Source organism: Mauremys reevesii, linkage group 4, assembly GCF_016161935.1.
Source record: "Mauremys reevesii isolate NIE-2019 linkage group 4, ASM1616193v1, whole genome shotgun sequence".
NCBI lineage: Eukaryota > Metazoa > Chordata > Testudines > Geoemydidae > Mauremys > Mauremys reevesii.
Genome location: NC_052626.1, coordinates 69,471,138 through 69,497,367, shown reverse-complemented (window position 1 = coordinate 69,497,367; position 26,230 = coordinate 69,471,138). Strand labels below are relative to the sequence as shown.

Below are 26,230 nucleotides of genomic sequence, written 5' to 3'. Positions count from 1 at the left end.
TTGAGCACCTTGCTACTGTCCAGCATACAGCAGTTACCAGTGATTTTGTTTGGGCTGCTCTACTTATATGTTCTGTTTGAAAATCATGGTGCCAGCTTCTGCACAGTTGTTCAGGAACAATGGTTAATGCAGCTGTAATCTAACTAGTTAGATTTAGGTTTGCAGCTGCAATAATTAGCCATGAACTCTCAGAGCCTGGCAAAGCAAAGGGACTCCTCCTGAGAATGAGAGGAGAAGGAAATCATAACGATCTTGGCACTTCATTCATACAGTTGTTGCTTGATCTGTGACCTGTGTCTGTACCTATAGCTGTGGATGTCTTCACCAGACATTGGACACCTGTTCTGGGGATTAGGAAGGAGGAAAAGTGAGGTGCTAGACACCAAAACCAAAATGAATCCAGGAAAAAGATGTATTAAACTGCAAATTGTGTCAGCCTCAAGAGCAGCATCCTTGAGAAGTTGGCTCCATCTCTGAAATACAAATAATTAAACCAAATTAAAACCGACTTTAATTGTATTGCTGTAAGATTTCTTGGCACAATCATCCAATTTAAAATGATATCAAATGTGACCTAATTTATTCATGTTTGTAGCGGATAGAAACTGTTTCTAATAAATCATATTGTCAGCTTCTATATTGTACAACTTTTTCTATGTCAGTAATTTATAATACAAATGTTAGTCTGTCCTTATCAATGTTTACACTAACTTCCTATTTTGCAATTTAAAAAAGAAAATTTTTCTAACATGGAAAAAAGATTTTTCCCCAAGCCTCTCTGTCTGCATATCTATGATTTCATGAAAAAATGCATTTAAAGAAAAAAGGAATATGCTTAATCCTAGCATGTTAACTCCTGTCTTCTATATCTCTTTCTGTAATCAATTCTAGGAATCAGTGTTGCCTGAAACCCAGCCAAGTCTATATTCTGTTTTCAATGTAGTCCATCAGTCAGCCCAATGATTTCTACAGTGCAGTTTATGGTTGCCATCACCTTTAACTTTAGCTACAGGTCTGAACACCTGTTGGCTCAAGTTGTAGCAATCTATGCTGGGCCTTGTGATTTTTGCAGGCTGCACTGCCATATTCAAGATGGTCATAGAGGATTCTGATCAATGTTATGCAAAGCCTTCAGGCTTCCAGTTCCTGGCAAATTGCCTATAGGTCTTTCGTTTTGGCAGACTTCTAATGCAAATCCTGTTACCTGCAATTGTTATTAATGATTACTTTTAGAATGCTATTGTAACTTACACTTGACAATATAGTTCTTAGAGCAGCATTTGCTCCATTTCAGCCTCTGTTCATCCTGTACCCGTTACAAACTCTCTGAAATAAACCAGCTATTCAGCCATGATGATCCTGATTTCACTTTAAGCATTCCGCCCCCCACAAAGGTAATACGGCCATTGTTGCACTCTCCATGAATAATTGCCTCTTCATAAAGCAAAATTCACTATACTTTATACTGGACACAAAGCAGATTCACATAATGTATTTTTACTTTCTCAACAGTTCTTGATGATTCATGTACTTTACTCTGTTTAATCTGTTTACTCCTTGTGAAAGGAGTTTTATTCATCCTTTGTGATAAAGTTCCTCATCTACCTTGGTGGGTCCTGCACTTTTTGGCAGATTTGCTCACCTCAGAGATTCACCATGTGGATCAGGAAACAGCCCAGAGACCTTCCCCTCTGGGAGAAGCCACAGTCCAGGTCAATTCCTCCTGTGTCTGATCAGGAGTTGGAAGGTTTGTGGGGAACCCAGGCCTGCCCTCTGCTCCGGGTTCCAGCCCAGGGCCATGTGGACCCCAGCTGTCTAGAGTGCATCCTGGTACAGCTGGGCGACAGCTACAACTCCCTGGGCTACTTCCCCACGGCCTCCTCCCAACACCTTCTTTATCCTCACCACAGGACCTTTCTCTTGGTGTCTGATAATGCTTGTACTCCTCAGTCCTCCAGCAATATGCCTTCTCACTCTCAGCTCCTAGTGCCTCTTGCTCCCAGCTCCTCACATGCACACTACAAACTGAAGTGAGGTCCTTTTTAACTCAGGTGCCCTGATTAGCCAGCCTGTCCTAATTGAGTCTAGCAGTTTCTTCTTAATTGGCTCCAGGTGCCCTAATTAGCCTGCCTGCCTTAGTTGGTTCCAGCAAGTTCCTGTTTGTTCTGGAACTGCCCCTGTTATCTTACCCAGGGAAAGGGGATCTACTTAATCTGGGACTAATATATCTGCCTTCTAACACTCTCCTGTAACCATCTGGCCTGACGCTATCACACCTTATATTTAACAGTGTACATGTACTGTGTGCTTGTCTCTTAAGAGTACTACATATATCAATCATTGTAATGACCACTCTAGTTAAAATTAAGTTGGGATTTTCATATCCTATTTTTACTCACTCGAATCTTTCTCGGATGTTTTTCTTTATAGCCTGAAATTTCCCACACTTAGACCTCCCAGCCTAAATGAAAATATTGTTGAGAAAGTCTGAGCAAAATCCATTCATCCATTAAGTTATAGAAGGTTGAAAAATGTGATTTTTCGCATTGCAAATATCTGTTAGTGCTTATTTATTTATTTATTTATTATGACTTATGAATCAGAACAGGTGAATGTTTACAAACTTTTTTTATGTCCTGTTCTCACTAAAGACTGATCTCCAGGCTAGTTGGGGTTTTTTTTGTTTTTTTTTAAATAGTGAAGTTATAAGTGATTGGAAACTGAGTTTTATGCATAGGTTGTAGGAAATTTCCTATCGCTAAGATTCTGTTGTAATTAATGTCTATGTAGAAATATTCCCCTGGGAAAAAAATATGGTGAGCATATATATGCCTCACAAGTGCAATGCAGTGATAATGCAGAAGCTGGAGCCATGATTTTCAAACAGAACATATAAGTAGAGCAGTGTGTTAGCTCTTTTGCTGTTTTTTAAGTCTCTTGGAAAGGTGCAAAAACAAGATAAATTCAAGACTTGTAGTTTCAACTATTTTAAAGTTATCTGAGTTCAAAATTTCTGATTGGACTATATGGGAAAAGTGTGTTTTTTCATTCTCAAATAACTGAAAAATGGTCCAACTAGTTTTCCTCAAGGTCTACAAATCTCATTTGGACTGTCACCACGCATACAAAATTTCTCCCCAAAATTGTTTGAGAAAGCATTGTAAAAAGAAGGCTTAGAAGGGAAGCTGGAATTTGCCCTTAAAGGTGACCTGCAAAATAAAAAAAAAAAGGGGTTGTGCATCTTTTCTTGTTTCCTTATAAGACAAAGGTCTGAAAGGTTGGTTGTTCAGGTTTAAAGAGTTTTTCACCCCCTTACCTCAGAAGTGTCAGGAATGTCACATCTAGTCTGTGCTGATTTTACTGGAGGACTAGTTGAAGATGTAAGATGCAGGTTGTGAGCTTTCTCAGACATGAAGGATCAGATTCAAACCCTCTAAAGTCAATGGAAAGATAGATTCCTATTGACTCCTATAGGCCTTTTATCAGACCCCAACAGAAGTGGTCGGAACAATGTTTTTTGAATAAAGAGATCTCTCCCTTTCCCTGTCAGCTGTTTATTCAGACATTGACAACAAATAAGTGTTAACTAAACAAAAAGCAGATTTTTCTGCAATTATATTTTTATTCATTTGTTACAGGGCAAAATCTTAGATTGAGATTGCAAAATTGGCAAAATGGATGGGGAATGACGCTGTTGTCAGATGACTTAATTGCAGAAGTTAGAAGGTTCAAATGAGTAATGGGCTTCAGCAAGAGAGAAGATGATATTGTAGTTTGACACTGGATTGGTTCCAAGGAGTACTGGGTTCTATCCCTGTCTCTGCTATGGTACAGATTTCCTACATGATGCCAAGCAAGTCACTTAAACCAGCATTTTCTGGGTGTCTTTCCTAAGACACATAGTGGTTGATTTTCATGAGCTGAGCATTCACAAAAACAACTGAAGTCAAGGGAGCTCTGGGTGCTCAATACCTCCAAAAAAAATCCAGTCCTAGGTGTCTCAAGTTAATTAATAGATACTCTTGAAAAGTTTGGTTTAAATACATTTCTTTCCCATTTTGTAAAATGGAAGTACTTCCCTACCTCGCAGGGATGGTGTTAAGATAAATGCCTTTCTATTTGTAAGGTATTTAGTGCTTCAATGCTAAATGCAATGGAAAAACCCATGATGGAATAAAATAATTCCGTATTCAGAGCAGGGTGTACGATGCTGTACGATAAGCAAAACATGAGACCCCCTCATTGAACTGTGGAGATAAAAAGAAATATTGACCAACTGCCTCATTAAATTAACTGGAGCTGGTTATGAATTTTTTGACAAAGGCTTTTTGTCAGAAAATGCCAATCCATCAAACCTGACACTTTTTGCAGAAATGTATCGGTTTCTATGAAAATGTCATTGGGAAAGTCCAGAGTGGGATTCCTGGTCAAAACGAGAGACAGAGAAACTGGTCTGTCTCAGAATAGCCAGTGGTTAGGCCTTGGATGAGGGAGACCCATGTTCTAGTCCCTGCTCTAAATAAGGCAGAGTAGAGACTTGAACTCTGCTGTCTCGGGTGAGTAGCCTAACCATTGGACTATTGGCTATTCTGGGATAAGTGTCTCTCATTTTTAATTTAAAAACAAAAATCAGGAAGTTTCAGTTTTGTCCCAATGCAAAATTAAATGAAATTCTCAAATCTCAGAATTTTTCACAAAGCAGAATTCTTGTTTTTCAGCCAGCCCCACATTTATCATCATCCATCTCTGGCAGGTCTCCTGTGAAAAAAAATGCATGTTATCATGTAATTTATTTATCATAATCCATACACTCATTATGGGAAAAAATAGGATTGCACAGATAACTTGAATTCTGGTATTGCCTAACTTTTGAGTACTTGACTTTGCAACCTTAATAATGTTTTTATATATATTCTTGTAGGGAATTTATATTAAATTTGATAAACCCTTTTAAAAATATACTTCACTGTCATCCCTTTAAAACAGGTGAGGAAATAGTTTCCATTTCGAGCAATATTGTCTGAATTGGGTTGTTGTGGTATTATAATTTATTTGACTATTACTGTGGACAAGGGAGAGAACTGTGAAAGTAGCGGAAAGCCTCATTTAAAAACAAGGGATGAGGAAAGAAAGATGACTGGAGCGCTATTAAAAATGTTAGTCCTGTTAATGTGTGCTAAGGTCAGAGAGCAATTCGTTCTGTGCCAGAAGATAAGAGTTTATTTACATCACTATTGGAGTTTCAGCCTTCCTGACAGACACTAAGTTAAAAAGCAATTGAATTAGAACAGGCAAAGTGTTTGGACATGTCTTAATAGTGGTCAGACAGGACAACAAACAAGACAGTCCTTAAACCAAGTGATTCATCAGTCAACTTACCAGTGACTGCATAAGACTGCATCATAGTGTACTGGTTACACAGGATGCAGAACTCCCTAGTCTCCACCCCAAGTTTTCTGTATGAGATAATTAAGGGAAGATATTAGACTTTGTTTATCTAATGAACACCATACAACAAATACACTATAATAATCAGTTGACTCTTCTCACGAGAGCCTGCTACAACAGGAGATAAACCATTTCCACAGCATAAGAGTCATAGAGCCAGTGCCCACACATCTAAAAGGCAAAGGCTTCTACTTCTTCCTGATACCAAAGAAAAAGGGAGGATGGAGTCCCATACTAGACCTCAGAGTGATCAACAAATTTGTCAAGATTCAGAAGTTCAAGATGGTCATGTTCATAACAGTTATTCCAGCATTAGTAAAAAGGAGACTGGTTCTTGGCCCTCGACCTTCAAGTTGCATAGTTCCACATCTCGATCATACCGAGTCACAGATGATGCTTCAGGTTTACGTTAGACCAAGACCACTACCAGTACAGAGTACTCTCTTTTGGCCTCTCATCGGCCCCCAGAATATTCTCCAAGGTTCTCTCAGTAGTGGTAGCCCACTTACGCTCCCAGGGCATCATGATTTATTCTTGCTGGACAATTCTCTCTTCGGGACAAATTCCTTCATTGAAGCTCAACAAATCACCCATACCACAATGGATCTATTCCAGAGTCTAGGCCTATAAATCAATGCACAAAAATTTGACATTAATGCTGGTATAGAGGTTAGAATTCATAGGAGCCAGCCTCAACTCCATCTGGGCGAGGGTGCTCCTCCCACATCCAGATTCCTAAGCCTCTCCATGCTTCTAGAGCCAGTGCAATCCAGCCCCCAACTTTCAGCCAGACACTGCCTCCAGCATCTGGGGCATATGACCATGGGCACATAGGTTATAGCTCACGCCAGACTGTGCATGAGATGCCCAAGCATTCAGTTCAGTTCGGTTTACAGACTGCCTGTCGTACCTACCTACAAAAGTGGACTAGATTTCAGATCTGGTGACAGCCCAAAGGCACCACCCTGGATGAAGCCACTCTACCTGTAATCCTAGACTATCTGTTCACTCTCAAGAAATTGAGACACTCTATTAGCTTGCTAAAAGTCCACTTGGCAGCAATTGCAACCTTCCGCCAGCAGGTAGAAGGGTACTCCATTTTCTCCCACCCAACTACGAATAAGTTTCCTCTTTCCTCAACCCAGACTTCCTACCCCACAATGGGTAGAGCCCTGCGCAGATACAAAATGTATATCCACGGATGCGGATATCCATGGATATAAAGTGGATATCATTGGAATTGCAGGGCTTTAGTGACAACAAGCAAGATCAGCAGGGCTTGCAGCTACCAGGTCAGGAACTGCAGTGGCAAAAGCATCAGCAGTGTTGGGCCATTGCTCGCAGGAGCCAGCATGCAGCCCGGGCAGTTCCTCCAGCATGTCTGTACCACTCACAGCCCTGCCTACTGGGGCAGGCATCAGGCTCACAAATAGCTGTCCCTGGTCACACTAGTCCATTCGTTCCCAAACTGGGGGGTGCGCCCCTCTGGTGGGGCGTGAAGAAATTCCATGGGGGGTGTGAGGCTGCCCGGCCCTTCAGCTCCCGGCCGTGAAGGCTAGCCCCCAGCCCCTCCCCTCCAGTCCCTCCTCCCCCGTAGTTATGCCGCCACACAGGTAGTGCAGCTTGTGCCCGCCCACCCCTCAGGCTTTCTAATAAGCCAGTCCTGCCACTCTGAGCAGCCTGGTAAAGGAGTGGGGGGTGGGTAGATAAGAGGAAGAAGGTCCCGGGGTCAGTCAGGGAGCAGGGGGGGTTAGATAGGCATGGAGTCCTGGGGGGGCCTGTCACGGGGTGGGGGTGTGGATCCAAGGGTTGGGGCAGTCAGGAGACAGGGACCAGGGGGGTTGGTTAGGGGGTGGGTTCCCGAGGGGGCAGTCAAGGGACAAGGAGCAGGGGGGGTTGGATAGGAGGTGGGGTTCCGGGAGGGGGTGGTTAGGGGCAGGGGGTTCCAGGAGGGGGCGGTCAGGGGACAAGGATCGGGGGGGGGTTGGATGATGGTAAAGGAGAGGTGGGGGTGTGTGAGAGTTTCTCAAAAATTAAAAAGGGGGCAGGATGCTGAAAGTTTGGGAACCACTGCACTAGTGTGTGCAAGCGGCTCGCACTCTCCCGGACAGGAGATGCACATTGCTGCATGGAAGGGACAGCTGGATGCTGGTTCCTGCGAGTGGTGCCCCAACATGCTGATGCTTTTTGCCACTGTGGGTCTTGCCCGGTCACTGGCTATGGCCCTGCTGATCTCACTCGTTGTCGCTACAGCCATGCAACTCTACAGATATCCACATCTGCGGATATAAATTTTGTATCCGCACAGGGCTCTAACAGTGGGATCTTAACCTAGTACTAAAAGGACTGACCAGACCGCCATTTGAACCTATGGCCCCTTGTCCTTTAACTCACCTCTCCGTGAAGACAGCATTCCTGATCACCATCACTTCGGCAAGAAGGATAGAAGAGATAGCAGCTCTGATGGCGCACCCCCCCACACACAGTGTTCTTCCCTGACAAAGTCATGCTTAGACCACATCCAAAGTTCACTCCCAGGGTGACTTCTGCATTTCACATGAACCAATTCATTCACCTTCCAACCTTTTATCCCAAACTTCATCAGGATAATAGGAAAGCCATCCTCCACATGCTCGATGTGAGGAGAGCCTTGGCCTTCTATTTGGACAGAACAAGACTCTTCCTCTTCATTGCTGATAGGTCAAAAGGCACAGCGATTTCTGTTCAAAGACTCTCCAAAAGGGTCTCAAACTGTATCAAACTCTGTTACCAGATTTTCACCGTAACACCCCCATCTTCAATACGCACACACTGTATAAGATCAGCCCCCTCATCCATCACCTTCTCCAAGGGTGTCCCTATATCAGAAATCTGCAGAGCAGCTACCTGGGCATCTGCACATACCTTTACAAAGCACTATGCCATCTTGGGGGACTCTGCTTCAGACACCATATTCATTGCCCTGGGGCTATCATCCATAACAGACTTGACTCTGAAGCCCCAGCCTTCAGTGGTGGGTACTGCTTGGGAGTCATCTACAGTGAAGCACCCATAGAGACACTACTCAAAAAAGAAGAAGAAGAAGTTACTCACCTTGTGCAGTAACCATGCTTATTCGAGATGTGTGTTTTTATGGTGCTCCATGACCCACCCTCCTCCCCTCTACCACGGAGTTCTTGCCAGTGACTGCGGTAGAAAAGGAATTGAGGAGCATTCACCCGTGCAGCGCTGGTTAGCCTCATGGCAGAGAACGACGGGGCAGCAAATGCATGGGCTGAATGGACAGCTGCTAAAGTTCTCCGATCAGCAGGGCAGGGATGCAGATACCTCTACAGTGGAGCACCCACAGGGACACACATCTTGAAGAATCATCATTACTGCACAAGGTGATTAACTTCCTCTTTTCCTTCAGCCACACCTTTTATCCTTGTGTTATTGCATATATATTAGGCAAATAGATCCATTGTTAATGGTGAATAACAATGGTACATCTTTTTCCTGTGTCTCTTTGGAAAGAAAAGGTATTAGATCTGCTCCCGTTTATATTATCCATTTCTTAAACTGGGAACTTATTCCCAAGTCATTCCGTTTTATAAAAGTAACTTCATTCAACCCTATCAAAGGCCTTTTCAGCAGTTAACTAGAAGAGTAGTAGAGGCTTCTTTTTTTATCTTAGTGAGAGTAATGTTCCTAGTACCCATATATGATTATCTGCATTGTTTATAAAACCTATTTGGTCTCTGATAACTTAATATTGTCTCTGTGATGTAGTCTGTTCACCAATATGTTGGTGAGAATCTTACATCTCAGTTCAATAAAGAAATTGGGTTATATGATGGAAGGTTCTTTCCAGGTTTGGGAATAACAGCTGTTGTAGCTGGAAGAGGACCTACCAATTTCCCTATAAACATTTATAATATTTTTATTGGTAACCCATCTCAATCCAGGACTTTACCATTTTTTCATATCATTTATAAATACTACATTTTTTCCTCTCTGATGAATTATTCAAGCAGAGCTATGTTTAAATGAAATATGAGGAGGTTCATGTTACTTAGCACTAAAATGTGTCATCCTTTGTGGCTGTATGGGAGTACAAGAAGTAATAAGGCTGCCCAATCCCCTCCCAATAACCCCAAGCAACCATATGGATCTTACAGTTTGTAATTGACAGCACAGAACATACAGGGGAAGCACAAATATTGCCCTCACCCATCAGTATTCCCTCACCCATCCCTAACAAGTGTCTCTGAGAACTATGCCTTCCCAGCGTGCCTCTTGGGGCAGCACATCTGTTCACTGTCTCATACTCTGGACTTTACCTCAAGGCACAATCTAGCTCATAATTTTTATTTTTCTAATGCAAAAATAACTTTTGTAAATATTTTAATATGAAAAAACATCTCCTATTTCTTTTGCCTCTCTTCATTCCTAATCGTGCATGGAGGATTATGTTGGTAGTTTGCTTTCCTTTTAGCTTTCTATCTAATAGTTTATCCCCTTTATTCCCTTTTGTCCCTCTTTTCACTGAATAAGTATTTTGTATATCTGAAGAGCTTTTTCTGTTTTATCATTTAGCAAGGTGTTTAGCTTGCAACTTAAGTTGATGAATTTTTGTACGATTTTGTTTGAACTATTTTTTAATTATATGATTTTTGGTTTTGCATCTCATGTACCAGTTGCAATCTATCTTGAAGTCTCACTTTTTCAACTAAGAGACTGTTAATAAGATGACCTCTCATAACTGCTTTATTTGCAAAGATAGCCCCCTTAGTATGTAATCTTTGTTGTTATGTTCAAAATATGAGTAATATCTTTTTTTAAACGACTGCTCTGTCTGGATCTTGTAACAGGAAACAATTCAGTCTGCCAGTCTGTTTGGAGAATGATTTCCCCCGCCCCCTTCCAAATTAAAGGTTAGTTTGGTTGGAACAAGAGCTGACCATGTAATTCTATGTTTATAGGTTGTTGGAAGACAATGGGCATGTCTACACTTACCTCCGGAGCGATTGATCAAGTGGGGGTTGATTTATCGGGTCTAGTGAAGACGCAATAAATCAACCGCCAAGCGCTCTCCCATCGACTCCAGTACTCCACTGGAGCAAGACACATTGGCAGAGTAGCTGAAGTTGTGTAACTTAGATCGATCCCGTCCCCCCCCCCCCAGCCCAGTGTAGACCAGGCCAGTGTTAGTGATCAAAATTAAATCTATCATCATATAAAGTTTATGTGGATGAGAATAAAATGAGAACAGATAAAACTGTCATCATGTGTTTATAAAGATGATCAAGATTTGTATCTCTCTTTTGTTTAGTGTCTGCTCTATCCAATCTAGCATTTAATGTTAGAATAATATCCTAAAATAATTTCTCCTCTTTGGAATCCTAAAGAATTTATTTTTAAAATATTTTTGATTTGGGGATACACTAAGCTGATTGTAACTTTTTTGTCATTTAAATCTCCTTTGAGGATAATAAATCTAAAATTAAAAATTAGAGCTATTGATTAATCTATTATTAGAAATGTATAGTGTTTGGAAAAGAGCATATTCCTCTTTTTAAGATTTGTTAGAAAATAATAGATTTGCCCCAACCATATTCCCTTGAAGTCACTTTTCTTTTGTCTCTTTTAAATGTATTTCCATTATACAGATAAAGAATTTTCTTTAATTTTGTACTGACTTTGGCTCCAATTAAGGAAGAAAGTTAAGTACATTCTTAAATACTTTCCTAAATGGGGATGCTTTCCTGAATATCAAGGCTTTTGAATCTCTTGACCACATTATGTGATGTTACCATGTTACCAAAATGTTACAATTTTATATATATATATTTGCCATGTGTATGGATAACCTATTTAGACAAAATTATTTTATATTTTATTTTAATTCAACCAAAACAATTATAGTTTTCGGGGTTCCTTTGAATAGGTTTAAAATAAAAAACAATATTTTCTAAAACCATCAAATCCTAGTACATTACTCTAAGGGGGAAAGGGATAGCTCAGTAGTTTGAGCATTGGCCTGCTAAACCCAGGGTTGTGAGTTCAATCCTTGAGGGTGCTACTTAGGGATGTGGGGCAAAAATCAGTACTTGGTCCTGCTAGTGAAGGCAGGGGGTTAGACTCAACAACCTTTCAGAGTCCCTTCTAGTTCTATGAGATAGGATATCTCCATATATTTAATTTGACTTTATGCTCCATGACCTTATGCATAATATCCTACAATAATAGTCCAAAACATTACAGTTTACAAAGTTATAACATAGAGTTGGGATATTTGTTATAAAATGCTGTGATTTTATGTTACTTACTTATAAATATGTATACATTTCACCATGGGGCAAGGAGAAATTTTTTGCCAAGGGGCACTAGAGTATACCTCTGCTTCTAAAAATAGAATAATGGTATATTTAATACCAATTGAAAGTAGACAGGTCTTCAGTATTGGAGGGATCATCCAAAAGATCCACACACAGTAAATTTTGTGGAACTGAGATCATGTAATTACTAACTGTAGGTAAGTATGAGGAGAAAAATGTGAAAGTTAGCAGAATTTGAACAGCCAAGCAGTAGTATGTACTAAAGCTTGAGTGGTGCTAAGGTTCTTCTCACTCATGTGCTGCTGACAGTCTTATACTGAAAAGTGTTTTGAATGTATTGGAGGTTTTGTATTCCAAAAGTGGATTATATACAATTTATCCACTCTGCCTATTTCATGAAACAGATGGGAAAAGGCAGCAACAGTATACTGCACCAAATCTTTCACAGAGTACAACTGGTTTCTACACAGGCATTGAAGTCTCAGGAAAAGGTGATAAGAGTTCCACACTAACCTGTAGTCATGACTTGTAGAACACACTGAAAATAGTCTTTTCCTTACTTCTTAAATGAGTCTGACATTTATAGGGCAGTTAAACGAAGACAATTCTCAAATTCATAACTGCTGCTGTGCTTCGCATGTCCTGCTTCCTTCATTGCAGCTTGGCCAACCCATTCCCTTCCCTGTTGGGTTTCTGCTAGTGGTTCCACATTTTGCATGCTGTCTTAATAATGGAATATGCTTTCCTGTAACTAGATTATGGATTAGCCTCCTATGGTCCTGTGTGTTCTTGAGAAATGGGTTCTTTCTACTGCTGGTGGTAAAATCATGTGTTTTGATGTTGTTACAAATTGTTCTTCATGTTGCATTAAACCTCAGTTGAAATGTTCCCCCATAAGACTTAGCTTTTCATATTTGGCTGGAAACTCTTCATGTTTGTGTAGCAATTCATTTTACTATAACCTATGGCTTTTAACTGTACCTCCCATAATGAAGAGCAGACTTAATACTCTGTGCTAAATCTTGTTATGACGTATAAAAGGTAAGTAATTTCTCTAACCATTCCTAAAGATTGTGGTCATGTAGTAAAGGCTTCTCTTTCCTCTTTTATTTATTTTACTTTTACTTCACTTGTAGCATGAGCTTTTCTTCATGTCATTTTCTATTTTACTTGTAAAGATACCCTTATAGATGCTATGATTTGCTGCAAAACATATCATGTTGATTTAAACACATCCAATCTGTTGCAACAAGTGATTTCATGTCTCAGACCAGTCATGATTGATAGATAGAGATTGTCAGCAGGTTTCTTGTTTTTACCATTCCCTCTGTTTATTTTAATTTAAAATGCTTTGTTTCACATAGTGTTTGGTGTTTATGCCCATGTGAACAAGGCTTACTCTGCATTACAAGGCAATACAATTATAATTTAAATATAATAAAATCCTATGGACGTAAAGGTCAGGGCAGTGGAATGTGGATGCTCTGCTTTCTGATTGTTTCCTCCTGAGCCACCCTGGGGAATGATACTGGATGAGATCCCAATGTATTCAGAGCTTCTCTGCCAAAATATATTGGCAGCTAGGGGAATGTAGACAGAAGAAACAGTAAGACTTCCTGTGATATGGGAGACAGGCACAGGTTATCATCTCTGGAGCAGCCTGTGAGTGAGGGAAGAATTACAGTTGTTCCAAAACCATCTGTCCCAGCAAGTCATGATATGGTGTATGATGGTACACCAGAATATTTACTTCAGGGTTACATGATTTTAAAAATCATGTAACCCTGATGTACATACAGATTTTAAAAATATCACAGGTACAAAATATATACAAATGATAAAATATGAAAAAGACAATTTACACAAAGCTCTAAAGCAGGTTAAATGTTTGGGCTAGAAAACACTACTTTTTTTGAAATTTAAAATAATTTTTAATGGAACAATGTTAAAAAAATAAGACAGGCTATGAATGTGCAATATACAGTAAATGGGAGTATTGGCTAATTGATTAATCCTTCAGCTGTGTTGAAGCACGGTTTGTATTCTGCAGCTGAGAGCATAGGATGGGAAATGATCAAGTCTAGTTGAGTGTTTTTTCACAATTATGGATTCCTCTTAAAATTTGTGGAAAGCAAATTATTTCCCCCAGTGCATATGTTGCTAATCAGGTGAGTGATAAAGTGATAAACATTAGGTCACCATGAGACACTGCAAAGCACAATTTAGCTTTGTCATCTGAAGTCCTCTGTGCTCATAGAATAAAAAAATACCTCCAAGAGCTATGTTTGAAGCCAGCTGTTTTTTGTTGCCATTGTCATCTGGACGTTGTAAGAGTGGTACTCTTTCAGCACATTTTTTTATATTAGATCGGCAAGTCTCAGCTGCTCTGTTCATTATACATTTCTTGTTTTTGTTCATATACTAGCTCCACTATAGATTGGAAGGGCTTAAAGATGAACTCAGGAGGAATAGAGGCTACGACTCGAGAGTAACTATTATTGCTCAAAGGAGTAGCTTTCCATTCGCAAACATTGCTTTGCGCTATGGGTTTGGGATCCTGTTCCCACACTTTGTTGAAGACTCTCTCTTGACTTCCATTTTACTTCTTTAGCACTGTCTTTGTCCACTAACATTTTTCCTCTCCCTAGTAGCTTTTATCTGTGTCCTTTGAATCATATTTTTACTTAGTTTGTTTTATTAGATTGTTTCTGAGTGTTTGTGTGGGTTTTTTTGTTTGTTTTTTTCTTTAAGACTGTGTTGTTGTTTCACTAGGTTTCATTCCAAAGTTTGCTGAATGTCTTGATTATTTTGCAACTTGCCCATTCCTTGTTCTCTCTTTCCATATGGTTTTCAATGAGAAATAGCAGAGCCTCTTCAATTTTAAATAATATCCTATGCAGATAGGCCCATCTCTCCTTTTGCATACACATTTTGGGTTTTCCCCAACTGTGACCCACTCACTCCTCCAGCCCTCCCTCTCTCTCTCTCTCTCTCTCACACACACACACACACACACACACACACACACACACACACACACACACACACACACACACACACACACACACACACACACATCATTATACCTTCCTTTTTGGTCCAGAATTGCCCTTCAAAGAGAAACATTTTCCTCTTCCAATGAGATTTTATTTTATCATGTACTTGAAAAATGGAAAAACAACTCTGGGCCAAATCAGGGCATCACTGACATTTTGAAGTTTACCTGTGTAGTATTTTTGATGGGGAGGAGGGTGGTTTTAATTTTTAAACATAACCATTTTTTTCAGGGAAGGACAACCATAACCCACTCTAAGTTGCAACATTACTGTCATACGTTTTTTCATTACAATGAGTAGACTGTGTTACGCTGTAGTATCCAACTTGTGTGAATATGCGTTTGGGGCAAGCTGCTGTGGAATGAAAGAAAGAGGTTTAGAAAACAAGGAAGGATTAGTTTCAGACTTAAAAGATGGCTGAAGAAGTCTGAAAAGAGACTGAAAAATGGTGCTTTGAGGTTCCACATTTATCACTCATCAATAATTTCCAGATCGTGTGTGCTCAGTTTGTAGGAAGATATTTTTCTAGCTCCCACCCCCACAAACTCAACCTCATATCCAAAAGGTAAGCTGGTCTCTTTCCTTCCTACCCTTCCTTCTTCAACACTAAAAGAGGTTTTACAAGGAAAATATGCCCTCAATGACACCTGTGCAACCCTATTGCTGTAAATAGGTTTGCACGGGTGTAATTCATTGGTGTTGTATTTGAAGTTTTAATGAACAATTCTGTTGAAGAAGCACATGAAGGAAAAGAATCCAGCTCAAACGTCTCACACTTTCATAGGGCTTATCTGCCCTTCAAAGTTAATTTGAGTTATAACAAGTTTTAATTAGTGTTGCCTCTAACTTGAGTCTCATCCACACACAAAAACCTTGAACTAAAGTTTGATGTGCTTTTTAACTTTTAACAGCTGGCTGGCCTCGGTGTATAGGCCACAGCTCAAATTATGACAACACATCAACTACTAATCCAATTATTCTGTGCAGCTCAAGTGTTATTTCGCGGTGTGACTGCTCTGATTCAAGCAAGAATGAAAAAAGTTAACTTGAGTGTAGATAACTTGAATTAACTCTGCAGTGAAGACATATCCTATATTGTGTTGGCTCTGCAGGGCTAACAGTATTTGAAAACAAAAACTTCTGTTAGTCTCCATAGCAAGCAGATATGACTCTAAATACTCAGACATGATTCAGCACGGTTACTTCAATATTACACCAAAAACTGGAGTAACACAGTGGGAATCGGGCCCACAAGGAGTAGATCTATTGAGTAAGAAGATGCTATTTTTACATAATCACTTTTCAAAATAGATCTACACTATAAAAAGCATATTAGGCATAGTACTTTTCTAAACTAGACTTAGGCAGCTGAACAAATTCATCTGTCTCCAGCCATAAGATGTTTGTGCAGCTGTGAAGCAGAATTGCTAAATGTTTTCACAATCTAACTTGTTCGCATTTTGAATTTCTCTCTAAGAAACCTCAGAGACTGCACTGAAAGCAGCAATAATCAAGTCTTCAAACAGATTATATTAATACAGACATATTATTATTCTGGTCTGCACATAAAACACAAGGACTTAGGTTCAGGATCACTGCGGTCACAATTATATACAATGAACTTGGAATTTATTGTAAAATTGAAAGTTTAATATGTATCTTTGAAAGCTGTATATTCATTTCTTAACCTAAAAATCTGTCCTTTATGCTGGCTTGTTTGTGTTTTTTTAATTGCTTATATCAGATTCAGACTGTCAACCAATAACTTTCTGCTTGAATATATGTATCCTATATATACACTATATAAAACTGTTAAGGTGTCATATACGTAGAGCCTCTGATTCTAGATCCCAGGAGCTTGCCCATTAAATCGCCACATCTTGCTGTGCCTGTTATCTACTGTAGCCCATAGAGTCTGTGCTTTCTCTGCAGGTCCAGTCCAGGTGCAGTAGCAAGGAGAACATCCTCAGAGCCAGTAAGTATTGCTGCCTCCCTGATGTACTTTTGAATCATGACCCCCATTTTAGTTAGGAAGTGGGAGAGCAAGTTAGAATAATATTTTGGTGGTGCGGAAAGAGAAGAATGAGAGAGGGTTCATATGACTTTACAGCAGGAATAGAAAAAGAAATAGGACAATGAAATTCAATCCAAAAAGAAGAAAAAAAGAAAACATTAGCAGCTTTCACCTTTCTAAAATAGCAGTTAGAGTCTGTGTTAATAAGTATTTTCCTCTTAATTCTTTTCCACGTGATATTTCTCTTCATGACATTAGAGTCTAAGCTATGTATAGTGTGATAAATGATAGAGACCGCATCATAGTGCAGTTCCTGCCTGGGCTTTTATCCTCTTTCTTTGGAGTCACCAGCCCACCTGTTGATCACCACATCGTGGGCGATGTACCTGCATTTAATAGTGCAGGTACACATTTCACAGGGGGAAAGAATCAACACACAAATAATGGGAAGGTAAATATTCATGATTTTCACTTTTGAGCTTGAAGTGTTTTAAGAAATGCTGAGGTAGATGAGGAAAAAAAATTAGATGTCAGATTTAAAAAAAGGATTTACACAAATTAACTCTTTCTAGAATTACAGTTTGTAACCTTCCAGGTTAAAGACCTCTCTTCATGTGCCCCAAAAATTTAACCTACCTTAAACGTATTACACTCTACATAGGAAGTTGGTTTAGTGGTCAAAACAGAAGACGGGTAGTTCGGTCTCCTGAGTTCTGTTGCCAGCTCTCCATCTGATTAGCTGAGTGGCCTTAGGCAAATCACTTGACTTCTGTGCCTCAAAGTATTCATTTCTGGAATGAGTACAGCATTATTTTATCACGTAGAATGTTGTGAGATATAAATGGTTGTCTTTAAAAGCACTTTGCGATACTCACGTGGAAGATTGTGAGGGCTGAAGCTTATTTATTTATTTATTTGTTTGTTTATCATCTAGATTTTGTAAAAAAAGAAATCTACTATTTCATAACTGGGAATTAAAAACCAAAATCTTTATAAGTTGGACTTGTCCACGAACATAACAGGAATTTAAGATTTCTGCTTTTAAATATCTGACATATCTGAAAGAAAAAGAAAAATCAGTGCTAAGAAGCAATAGGGGAAAAAGAATGATAGCTCTGTATGTTTCCTTCCTCTTTTATGCCTTAGCATTATGAGAGGCTGCTGTAGATCCAGAAGAGGTTATTTTTTGGTTTGGTTTGTGTCTTTTGGTGGGGAGGGTTGCAAAAGTAATGACTGCTGTTTCATCTGTGATTTTAAAGATTTGCAAGATGGGTGGATTTCCTTCTGCTTTAAAAAAAATAATATTTGTAATTTAGAGACATTTCCCCCCTAGATTTTTAACAGATTGTTTTGGATATTTGACATAAAAAAAGCAAATTGACAGCTGTTTGACATGGTTTGAATTCCACAAAATCATGTATATCTTCATTTCCAGAGAATTCTCACAGCTATGTGGGTGCCATTCAAAGATTGGACACTGAGTATACATTAAGTGTGGCACTCCAGGGGTTCTAGGAGCAGGGCTGCCCAGAGGGTGGGGCAAGTGGGGCAATTTGCCCCAGGCCCCGCAGGAGTCCCCACGAGAGTTTTTGGGGGCCCTGGAGCGGGGTTCTTCACTCGCTCCGGCGGCCCCAGAAAACTCTTGCGGGGCCCGGGCCCCCAGAACTTCTTCCACTCCGGGTCTTCGGCAGCGGGGGAGGTGTCCTTCTGCCCGGGGTGGAGGGACCCCCCACGCCGCCGAATTACTGCCAAAGCGGGACCCGCCGCCGAAGTGCCGGGTCTTCGGCAGTAATTCGGCGGTGGGGCGCCCCCGCCGCGGGTCTTTGGGGCATTTTGGCGGCGGGTCCCGGAGCGGAAGGACCCCCCGCCACCGAATTACCGCCAAAGCGGGGGTCCCCCGCCACTGAAGACCCCAGGCCCCCTGAATCCTCTGGGCGGCCCTGTCTAGGAGGTGAAATTGTGGTATCTAAAATATTTATCAATAACTTTTATAAAACAGAAAACCTCAGAAACCGTGAAAACATGTATACTAGAATGTCTAACAAATACATGGTGTGCTTGTATTGTCTCTCAATGTTAAGTAGTTATCCTTCTTTAGAGGCACATTTCAATCTTACCCTTAGTTTATGGTTTAAAAGAAAAAAGGAACAGAAAATCACAACTCAAAACAGTCATCCAATGAAGGTTCGGTGAACCCTTCTTTTCAGGATTTGCCTTCAAACAGTCCATGGTTCCTGTGATTGCACAGGGTTTGTTCATCCCTTCTAACAGGAGCTCCTCCAAGCAGTCTCTGAGCTGCAGACAGGCTTCTCTCACATCGGGAGACTGGACAGGGCTGAAATGGGGTAGATCTCCTTTTAACTTCCCCTTTCCATGCCTAACATTGCTCTAGGTGAAATGAGGGGCAGGGCTAACTAAGTCCACGGGTCCTCATTAACCCTGTCAGTGGGATCTATCTGCCCCATCACAATGAGGAAAAAATGTTTTACTCCTGTTAACCCTGCAGTTAATAGAGCTATAGAACAGAGCTGCCTAGAGAATTCAGGGGGCTTGGGGCCCCCCGCCGCCGAATTGTCGCTGAAGACCCGGCACTTCGGCAGCGGGTCCCGGGGCGGAAGGACCTCCCGCCGCGGGTCTTCGGGGCACTTCGGCGGCTGGTCCCAGAGCGGAAGGACCCCCTGCTGCCGAATTGCTGCCGAAGACCCGGAGCGGAAGAAGCTCTGGGGGCCCGGGCCCCGCAACAGTTTTCCGGGGCCCTCGGAGCGAGTGAAGGACCCTGCTTCAGGGGCTCCAAAAAACTCTTGTGGGGGCCTGAGGCGGTTAGAGGCAAAAAGGCATCTTTTAAAAATTGGAAGTCAAATCCTACTGAGGAAAATAGAAAGGAAGATGAACTCTGGCAAGTCAAGAATAATAATATATTTAAGCAGGCCAAAAAAGAATTTTAAGAGCAACTAGCAAAAGATATACAAAATAGCAACATTTTTTTTAAGTACATCTGAAGTGGGAAACCTGACAAACAATCAGTGGGGGCACTGATGGTCAAGGTGGTAAAGGAGCACTCAAGGAAGACAAGGCCCTTGCAGAGAAGCTAAATGAATTATTTGCATCAGTATTCACTGCAGAGGATGTGAGGGAGAATCCCACACCCAAGCCAGTCTTTTTAGGTGACACATCTGAGGAACTGTCCCAGACTGAGGTGTTGATATAGGAGGTTTTTGAACAAATCAATACATTAAACAGTAGTAAGTCACCAGAATAAGATGGTCTTCACACAAGAGTTCTGAAGGAACTCAAATAAGAAATTGCAGAACTACTAAGCGCTTGGCTACACTTGTGAGTTACAGCACATTAAAGGAGCTCCGGGTGCACTAGCTCACTACCCATCCACATTGGCAAGGCACGTAGAGCACTCTGACTCCATGGCTAGAGCGCTCCTGGTACTCCACCTCAGCGAATAGAATAATGTTTGATGCACCCCCGCTGGAGCCTCCCAGTGTCAATGTGAACGAGGTGTTGCATTACTGCACTCTGATCAGCCTCCGGAAACGTCCCATAATCCCCTTGTCATTGTTTTGGATATGTCCTTTGAAAGCTCTGTTTGACAGCCAGCATGCTTATCTGTTCCGAGACAAAGCAACCATTACTGTGGAATGCTGTGTGAGAGAGAGGCGGCGGGGGGAAAGAGGGGAGGTCTGCTGCTGTCTGAACGTACAAGACAGCATGCTGACATGCTCTCAGCCCCCCAAAAACCCACTCTCTCTCCCCCCACATACACACAACACACTCCCTGACACACTCCACCCCACCCCACCCCCCCATTTGAAAAGCACATTGCAGCCACTTGCATGCTGGGATAGCTACCACAATGCACTGCTCTCTGTGGCCGTTGCAAGAGCTGCTAATATGGCCATGCCAGTGCACTGGCAGCTGTCAGCGTGGACAGACTACAGCACTTTCCCTACTGTGCTCTACGAAGGCTGGTTTAACTCAAAGCGCTCTACATCTGCAAGTGTAGCCATGCCCTAACTCTGGTATGTAAACTATCACTTAAATTATCCTCTATACCAGATGACTTGGGGATAGCTAACGTAACGCCAGTTTTTTAAAAAGGCTGCAGAGGTGATCCTGGCAATTACAGGCCAATAAGCCTAACTTCAGTACTAGGCAATTTGGTTGAACCTATAGTGAAAAATGGACGTAGCAGAAACATAAATGAACACGATTTGTTGGGGGAAAGAGCCAACACTGCTTTAGTAAAGGGAAATCATGCCTCACCAACCTGTTACAATTCTTGGGTGGGGGGTTGTCAAAAAAACATGTGGACAAGGGTGATCCAGTGAATATAGTGTACTTGGATTTTCAGACAAGGTCACTCACCAAAGGCTCTTAAGCAAAGTAAGCTGTCATGGAATAAGAGAGAAGATCCTCTCTATCAGTAATTAGTTAAAAGACAGGAAACAAAGGGTATGAATAAATGTTCAGTTTTCAGAATGGAGGGTGGTGAATAGTCGGGTCCTACAAGGATCTGTACTGAGACCAATGATGTTCAACAAATTCATAAATGATCTGGAAAAAAAGGAGTAAACAGTGAGGTAGAAAAGATTGCAGACAATATAAAATTACTCAGGATAGTTAAGTCCAAAGAAGACAGTGAAGAGTTACAAAGGGATCTCACAAAACTCGGTGACTAGGCAAGAAAATGGCAGATGAAATTCAGTGTTGATAAATACAAAGTAATGTACATTGGAAAACATAATCCAAACACTACATACAAACTCATGGGGTCTAAATTAGCTGTTACCATTCAAGAAAAAAAACAGAGTCATTGTAGATAGTTCTCTGAAAACATCTGCCTTATAGTGCATCAGGAATCAAAAACTAACAATATTAGGAACAATTAAGAAGGGGATAGATAGTAAGACAGAAAATATCATAATGTCACTGTACAAATCCCTGGTATGCCCACACCTTAAAAACTGCACGCAGTTCTGGTCGCTCCATCTCAAAAAAGATATATTAGAACAGGAAAAGGTACAGAGAAGGGCAACAAAAATGATTAGGGGTATGGAACAGCTTCCATGTGAGGAGGAATTAAAAAAAGTGGGACTGTTCAGCTTGGAAAAGAGACAAATAAGGGGGGATATGATAGAGGTCAGTAAAATCATTAATGGTATGGAGAAAGTGAATAAGGAAGTGTTATTTACTCCTTCACATAACACAAAAACTAGGGATTACCCAATGAAATTAATAAGCAGCAGGTTTAAAACAAACAAAAGGAAGTACTCTTCACACAATGCAAAGTCAACCTGTGGAACTCATTATCAAGGGGTGCTGTTAAGGCTAAAGGTGTAACTGCGTTCAAAAAATAATTAGATAAGTTCATTCAGGATCAGTCTATCAAAGACTAATAGCCAAGATGGTCAGGGATGCAACCCCATGCCCTGGGCATCCCTAAGCCTCTGACTGCCAGAAGTTGGGACTGGACAACAGAGGATGGATCACTCAGTAATTGCACTGTTCTGTTCATTCCCTCTGAAGTGTCTGGCACCAGCCTCTGCCAGGCTACATGCATCATTGGTCTGATCCAGTATGAGCATTCTTATATTCTTCTGACCTGTACACACATGACTGGGATAGAGATCTCATTATGATGTGGTACATAATGTCATCATGCTACATCTTGTTTGGAGTGTTTAATCATATGACATTTCAGTTCTGTTATTACATATGCAATATGTAAATAGAAACATTGAAATCATGACCCCTTAAAAAAAAAACAGGATGAAAAACCAGTGTGTCCCCAATGATAGGTATACTAAGAGACATGAAGTCCAAAGATATATATGGAACTAGATCTGGAAACTCTATACACAAGATTGCAAAGTCATTCTGCTTATAAAATTTATTTTGTATGGGTGAGCTATCAAATGCTGGATTTTCTAGGAAACACATCTTAAGCACAAGCTACTCCCATACAATCCAAAAAGCTTATGAGTAGCGCTGGAGCAGCAAGTTGAAAAGTCTAAAGTATACTGAAAGTTCCTGATAGTCACAGCCTGGCACCATCACCAGGAGACCTATATTAATTTAAAATAATTTTTAAAAAATTACAGCAGCTGTGAAAATATTTTACTGCTCCTGGTTGTTGTTGTTTTTAAGCCTGGGCATATTGGTGTGAGCCCAGTAAAAAGATTGAGTAGTTCCAGGCAATGTGCTTGTAAAGATTTATATACATGTCTTGGAACAACTTTTGACTAGCCAGTTGATGTTCTCTTTTAATGGATTTCTATTTAGTGATGCAGTAGCAGCTGGTGTTCCAGCAGCCTAATGGTAGTGGAATAGAGGGAAATTGATACATTGCACTTTCCCTTTTGCTGTCACTGCCAGGACAATTCTTTCCTAGTGTTCCCATTCACATTTCTCAGTTTTCCTTTGCAAAAGAATGCACATCTTATACAGTCCACTTAAACTTGTTAACATGTGCAGTCTGGCATCCCCCAGGGCTGCAGGAGCCTCTGTCATCCTTTTAACCAATGTTTCTTTTAATGGCAATTACACACTAAAGGATTTTCTGAATCTGAAGTAGTCTTTCTCTCTTCAAACTGCTTCCCTTTCAGAGTTGTCAGTCTCTTGGGCGTGGTAAATAATAAATGTCCCTTTGAAAAGAGGACAAAAGGTTAACTGGAAAACATAGATATTACTTGGGGGAACTTAATTCCTATGCTATTCTGAGCCAAGCACAAGAGGAGTCAGAAGGAAATGGGGGCTTTTGCCTGTTTATAAAAAATGATATTGACTTTGATTTAGTAATAAGATTTGATTGCTTCATGTAGCTTTTGAGAGGCTGCTATACCTTTAGGTAATCATCAGCTATAGAAATTAGTTCATAAATAATGTCCTACATAAGTCATGTGAGTGAGGATGTGTTGACATTGAAGGAAGTTTTGTGCACTCAGTCATTACTGTACTGACTCAGCATCCTCCTCCTTTGAGCAACGGCAGTTTTTGGCAGTGTGCTTATAAAGTACTTTTACAGCAGACCACAATGGAGACATCCTCTCTTGTTTCAAATAACCTTTTTAAAAGAACTGAAGATACGTAAAGCAACAAATAGGGAGCTTGGTAGCCATAGAGACACCAGAGATAAAATAAGGCATTTTTAAAAATACCTAATCTGTGTTACTGATAACACATTATTGCAAGGGAAATGGTTTTAAAAATCAAATTTCCTTTTCAGTATTTATGCTTCAGCTTTTGTTTTTTAAACCTATTTTAGGAAGTATGGAATGAAGGGAAGGCAGGTGGGAGTGAGTTAATAGGAGGAAGGGAGTGGATGGGAGACGTTGAAGAGGGAAAGTGAGATGGGAGAGAAAGGAGGGAGGAAAGAATGGAAAGGAGCATAGAGGGCAAGGAGATTGAAGCTGACAACAGAGTGACTGAGGGACTGGGGCAACAGGACGGTTGAGCAAATGGCCACCCGGCAAAAAGTAAGACCATTCTGAGTGGAAAAAAACATAGTCTAGTAAGATCACTTATCACCGGCAAATAGGAGGTTGTGAGGGCATGGAAGGAGGAGGGCATGAAAGTCCCAGGTCGGCCTCTTTCCCTGCCACTCTGCTGCCAACAGTACACCCAGGCGAGTCCTTAGAGTGCCTTCTTTTTTTTCCTCCTATTTTTCCTTCCTCCTGAAGAGGGAGGTGGCACTTGAGCTCTGGTGTCCTTGTAGGAGAGGATGCCTCCAGTTTCCTCCACATTTAGAAGCAGCAGAGGAGCCCTAACGGGACCATACACCACTGCCCCACTGCTGCAGTCATTGCTGCCTCTAATTCCTACTGTGAAGAGGAGTCTCTGTCTTTAGTGACTATGGATTCATTCGCAAGTTCTTTGGGGGACCTGTCACACTTTGTATTACAGTAATTAAACCTGGAAGTCACAAATGCATGGATCACCATCACCCAGTCTGTGTCTGACAGGATGAGAAGTAATCGTCTGGCAAGCCAAAGGTGGAAGAAAGTGTTTTTGCTGCTGTTGTTACTTGGTCTAGACTTAAAAAGAGTCCAGGAGGACTTTTTGGTTACATACCATTTTAATGATGGTGGGACAGACACCTTCTTTTGAGGATGAGGGAACAGTTTTGACTGGTGCTTCAGAGTATCTCCCTCTACCCATTAGCATCACATGTGTCATCCCTGGATTTAATTTAGCCAGCTGTTCCTCATTCAGCCACTGATCTCATTTAAGCATTAGGATCGCTTGGAAAGAGGTGTGATTTGAGATCAAGTAGATTTATACTTCAGTGTTATCTGCATATTGTTGGCATTTGACAATCTCTCCAAGGATTTTAACATATATGTTGAATGAGAGAGGAAGAAAGAAAAGAAACATGTAGAACTCCTCCACAGATGAGGGCCCTGACTCCTGAAGAGCAGTTACTCACCACAACACTCCGGGGGCAGTCTCTCCAGGAGAAACAGAACCATCTGAGGGGGTTGCCACTGCCCCTAGCTTGCTCCCGTAGGTGAATCAGCCTCACATCATGATCCATGGTGTCAAATATAGCACCATCTTTTGAAAGATATATAATAGTGATTTACTGTTCCCTTGTCATCATTAAATCTCCCAGAGCATTTTTCATAAGAGCAGGGATATTAACCACTGTAATCATTTTCAGTTTTGAAAATTATATTTTGTTTCCCTAAATTTCCCCTGTAATTTCAGTTAATTTCAGAGCTTATGCTTCAAGGCTTCCGCTGGATAGCTGAGGGGATTTTTTTTGTCCCTTAGTGTACTCTGGAAGGCTTTTTAGTCTCCTTTTTCTGAGGCATTAGAGATGGCCACAGCTGGATATTGGATACTGGATATTGTATTGGTGGCTGTGATATACAGGAGGTCCAACTAGATGATCTGGTGGTCCCTTCTGGCCTTAACTCTGTGACTTTATGGATACAGTAGCTTTCACTTTTTAGCTATAAATGCTGTGAACTTGAAGCTATTCCTCTATGTAGTTTGTAAAACACTATGTTATTCTTCTGAGTGAAAGTTGTTGAATATATGTAAGTCATCCCGTCAGGCTTCGAAGGCAGTGCCATGGAATATTTTCTAAACTGGATGCTCTCCCTCTCTGCAGGTCACAGTGCCGTCGACATTACCAAGGTGGCCAGAAGACATCGCATGTCTCCATTCCCATTGACATCTATGGACAAAGCCTTCATCACAGTTCTGGAGATGACCCCAGTGCTCGGAACAGAAATCATCAATTACCGAGGTACTTCACATTTAGTTGGACTCTTTTTTCTTTTAAATTAGGGCTAGGGAATATTACTTCCTTTATTTTAATCAATTTAAGCACATGGGGACTTCTAGTAATTGTTGGGAGGTGCTTGGGACAGGGA

At 40.9% G+C, this 26,230-nt stretch overlaps 1 protein-coding gene across 18 annotated transcripts in view; it reads left to right on the top strand.

Moving 5' to 3' along the window:
* The window catches only part of GPHN (gephyrin), a 572,379-nt gene that overhangs the window by 452,607 nt on the left and 93,542 nt on the right, over positions 1 to 26,230 (top strand). For all 18 annotated transcript variants that reach the window (XR_005597335.1, XM_039533323.1, XM_039533330.1 and 15 more), the window contains 2 exons: positions 16,757 to 16,799; positions 25,966 to 26,103. Coding sequence is in view for 17 of the 18 variants with exons in the window: in XM_039533323.1 (XP_039389257.1) it covers positions 16,757 to 16,799; positions 25,966 to 26,103 (181 nt within the window). In the remaining variant the exon portion in view is untranslated. The remainder of the gene's footprint in view (positions 1 to 16,756; positions 16,800 to 25,965; positions 26,104 to 26,230) is intronic.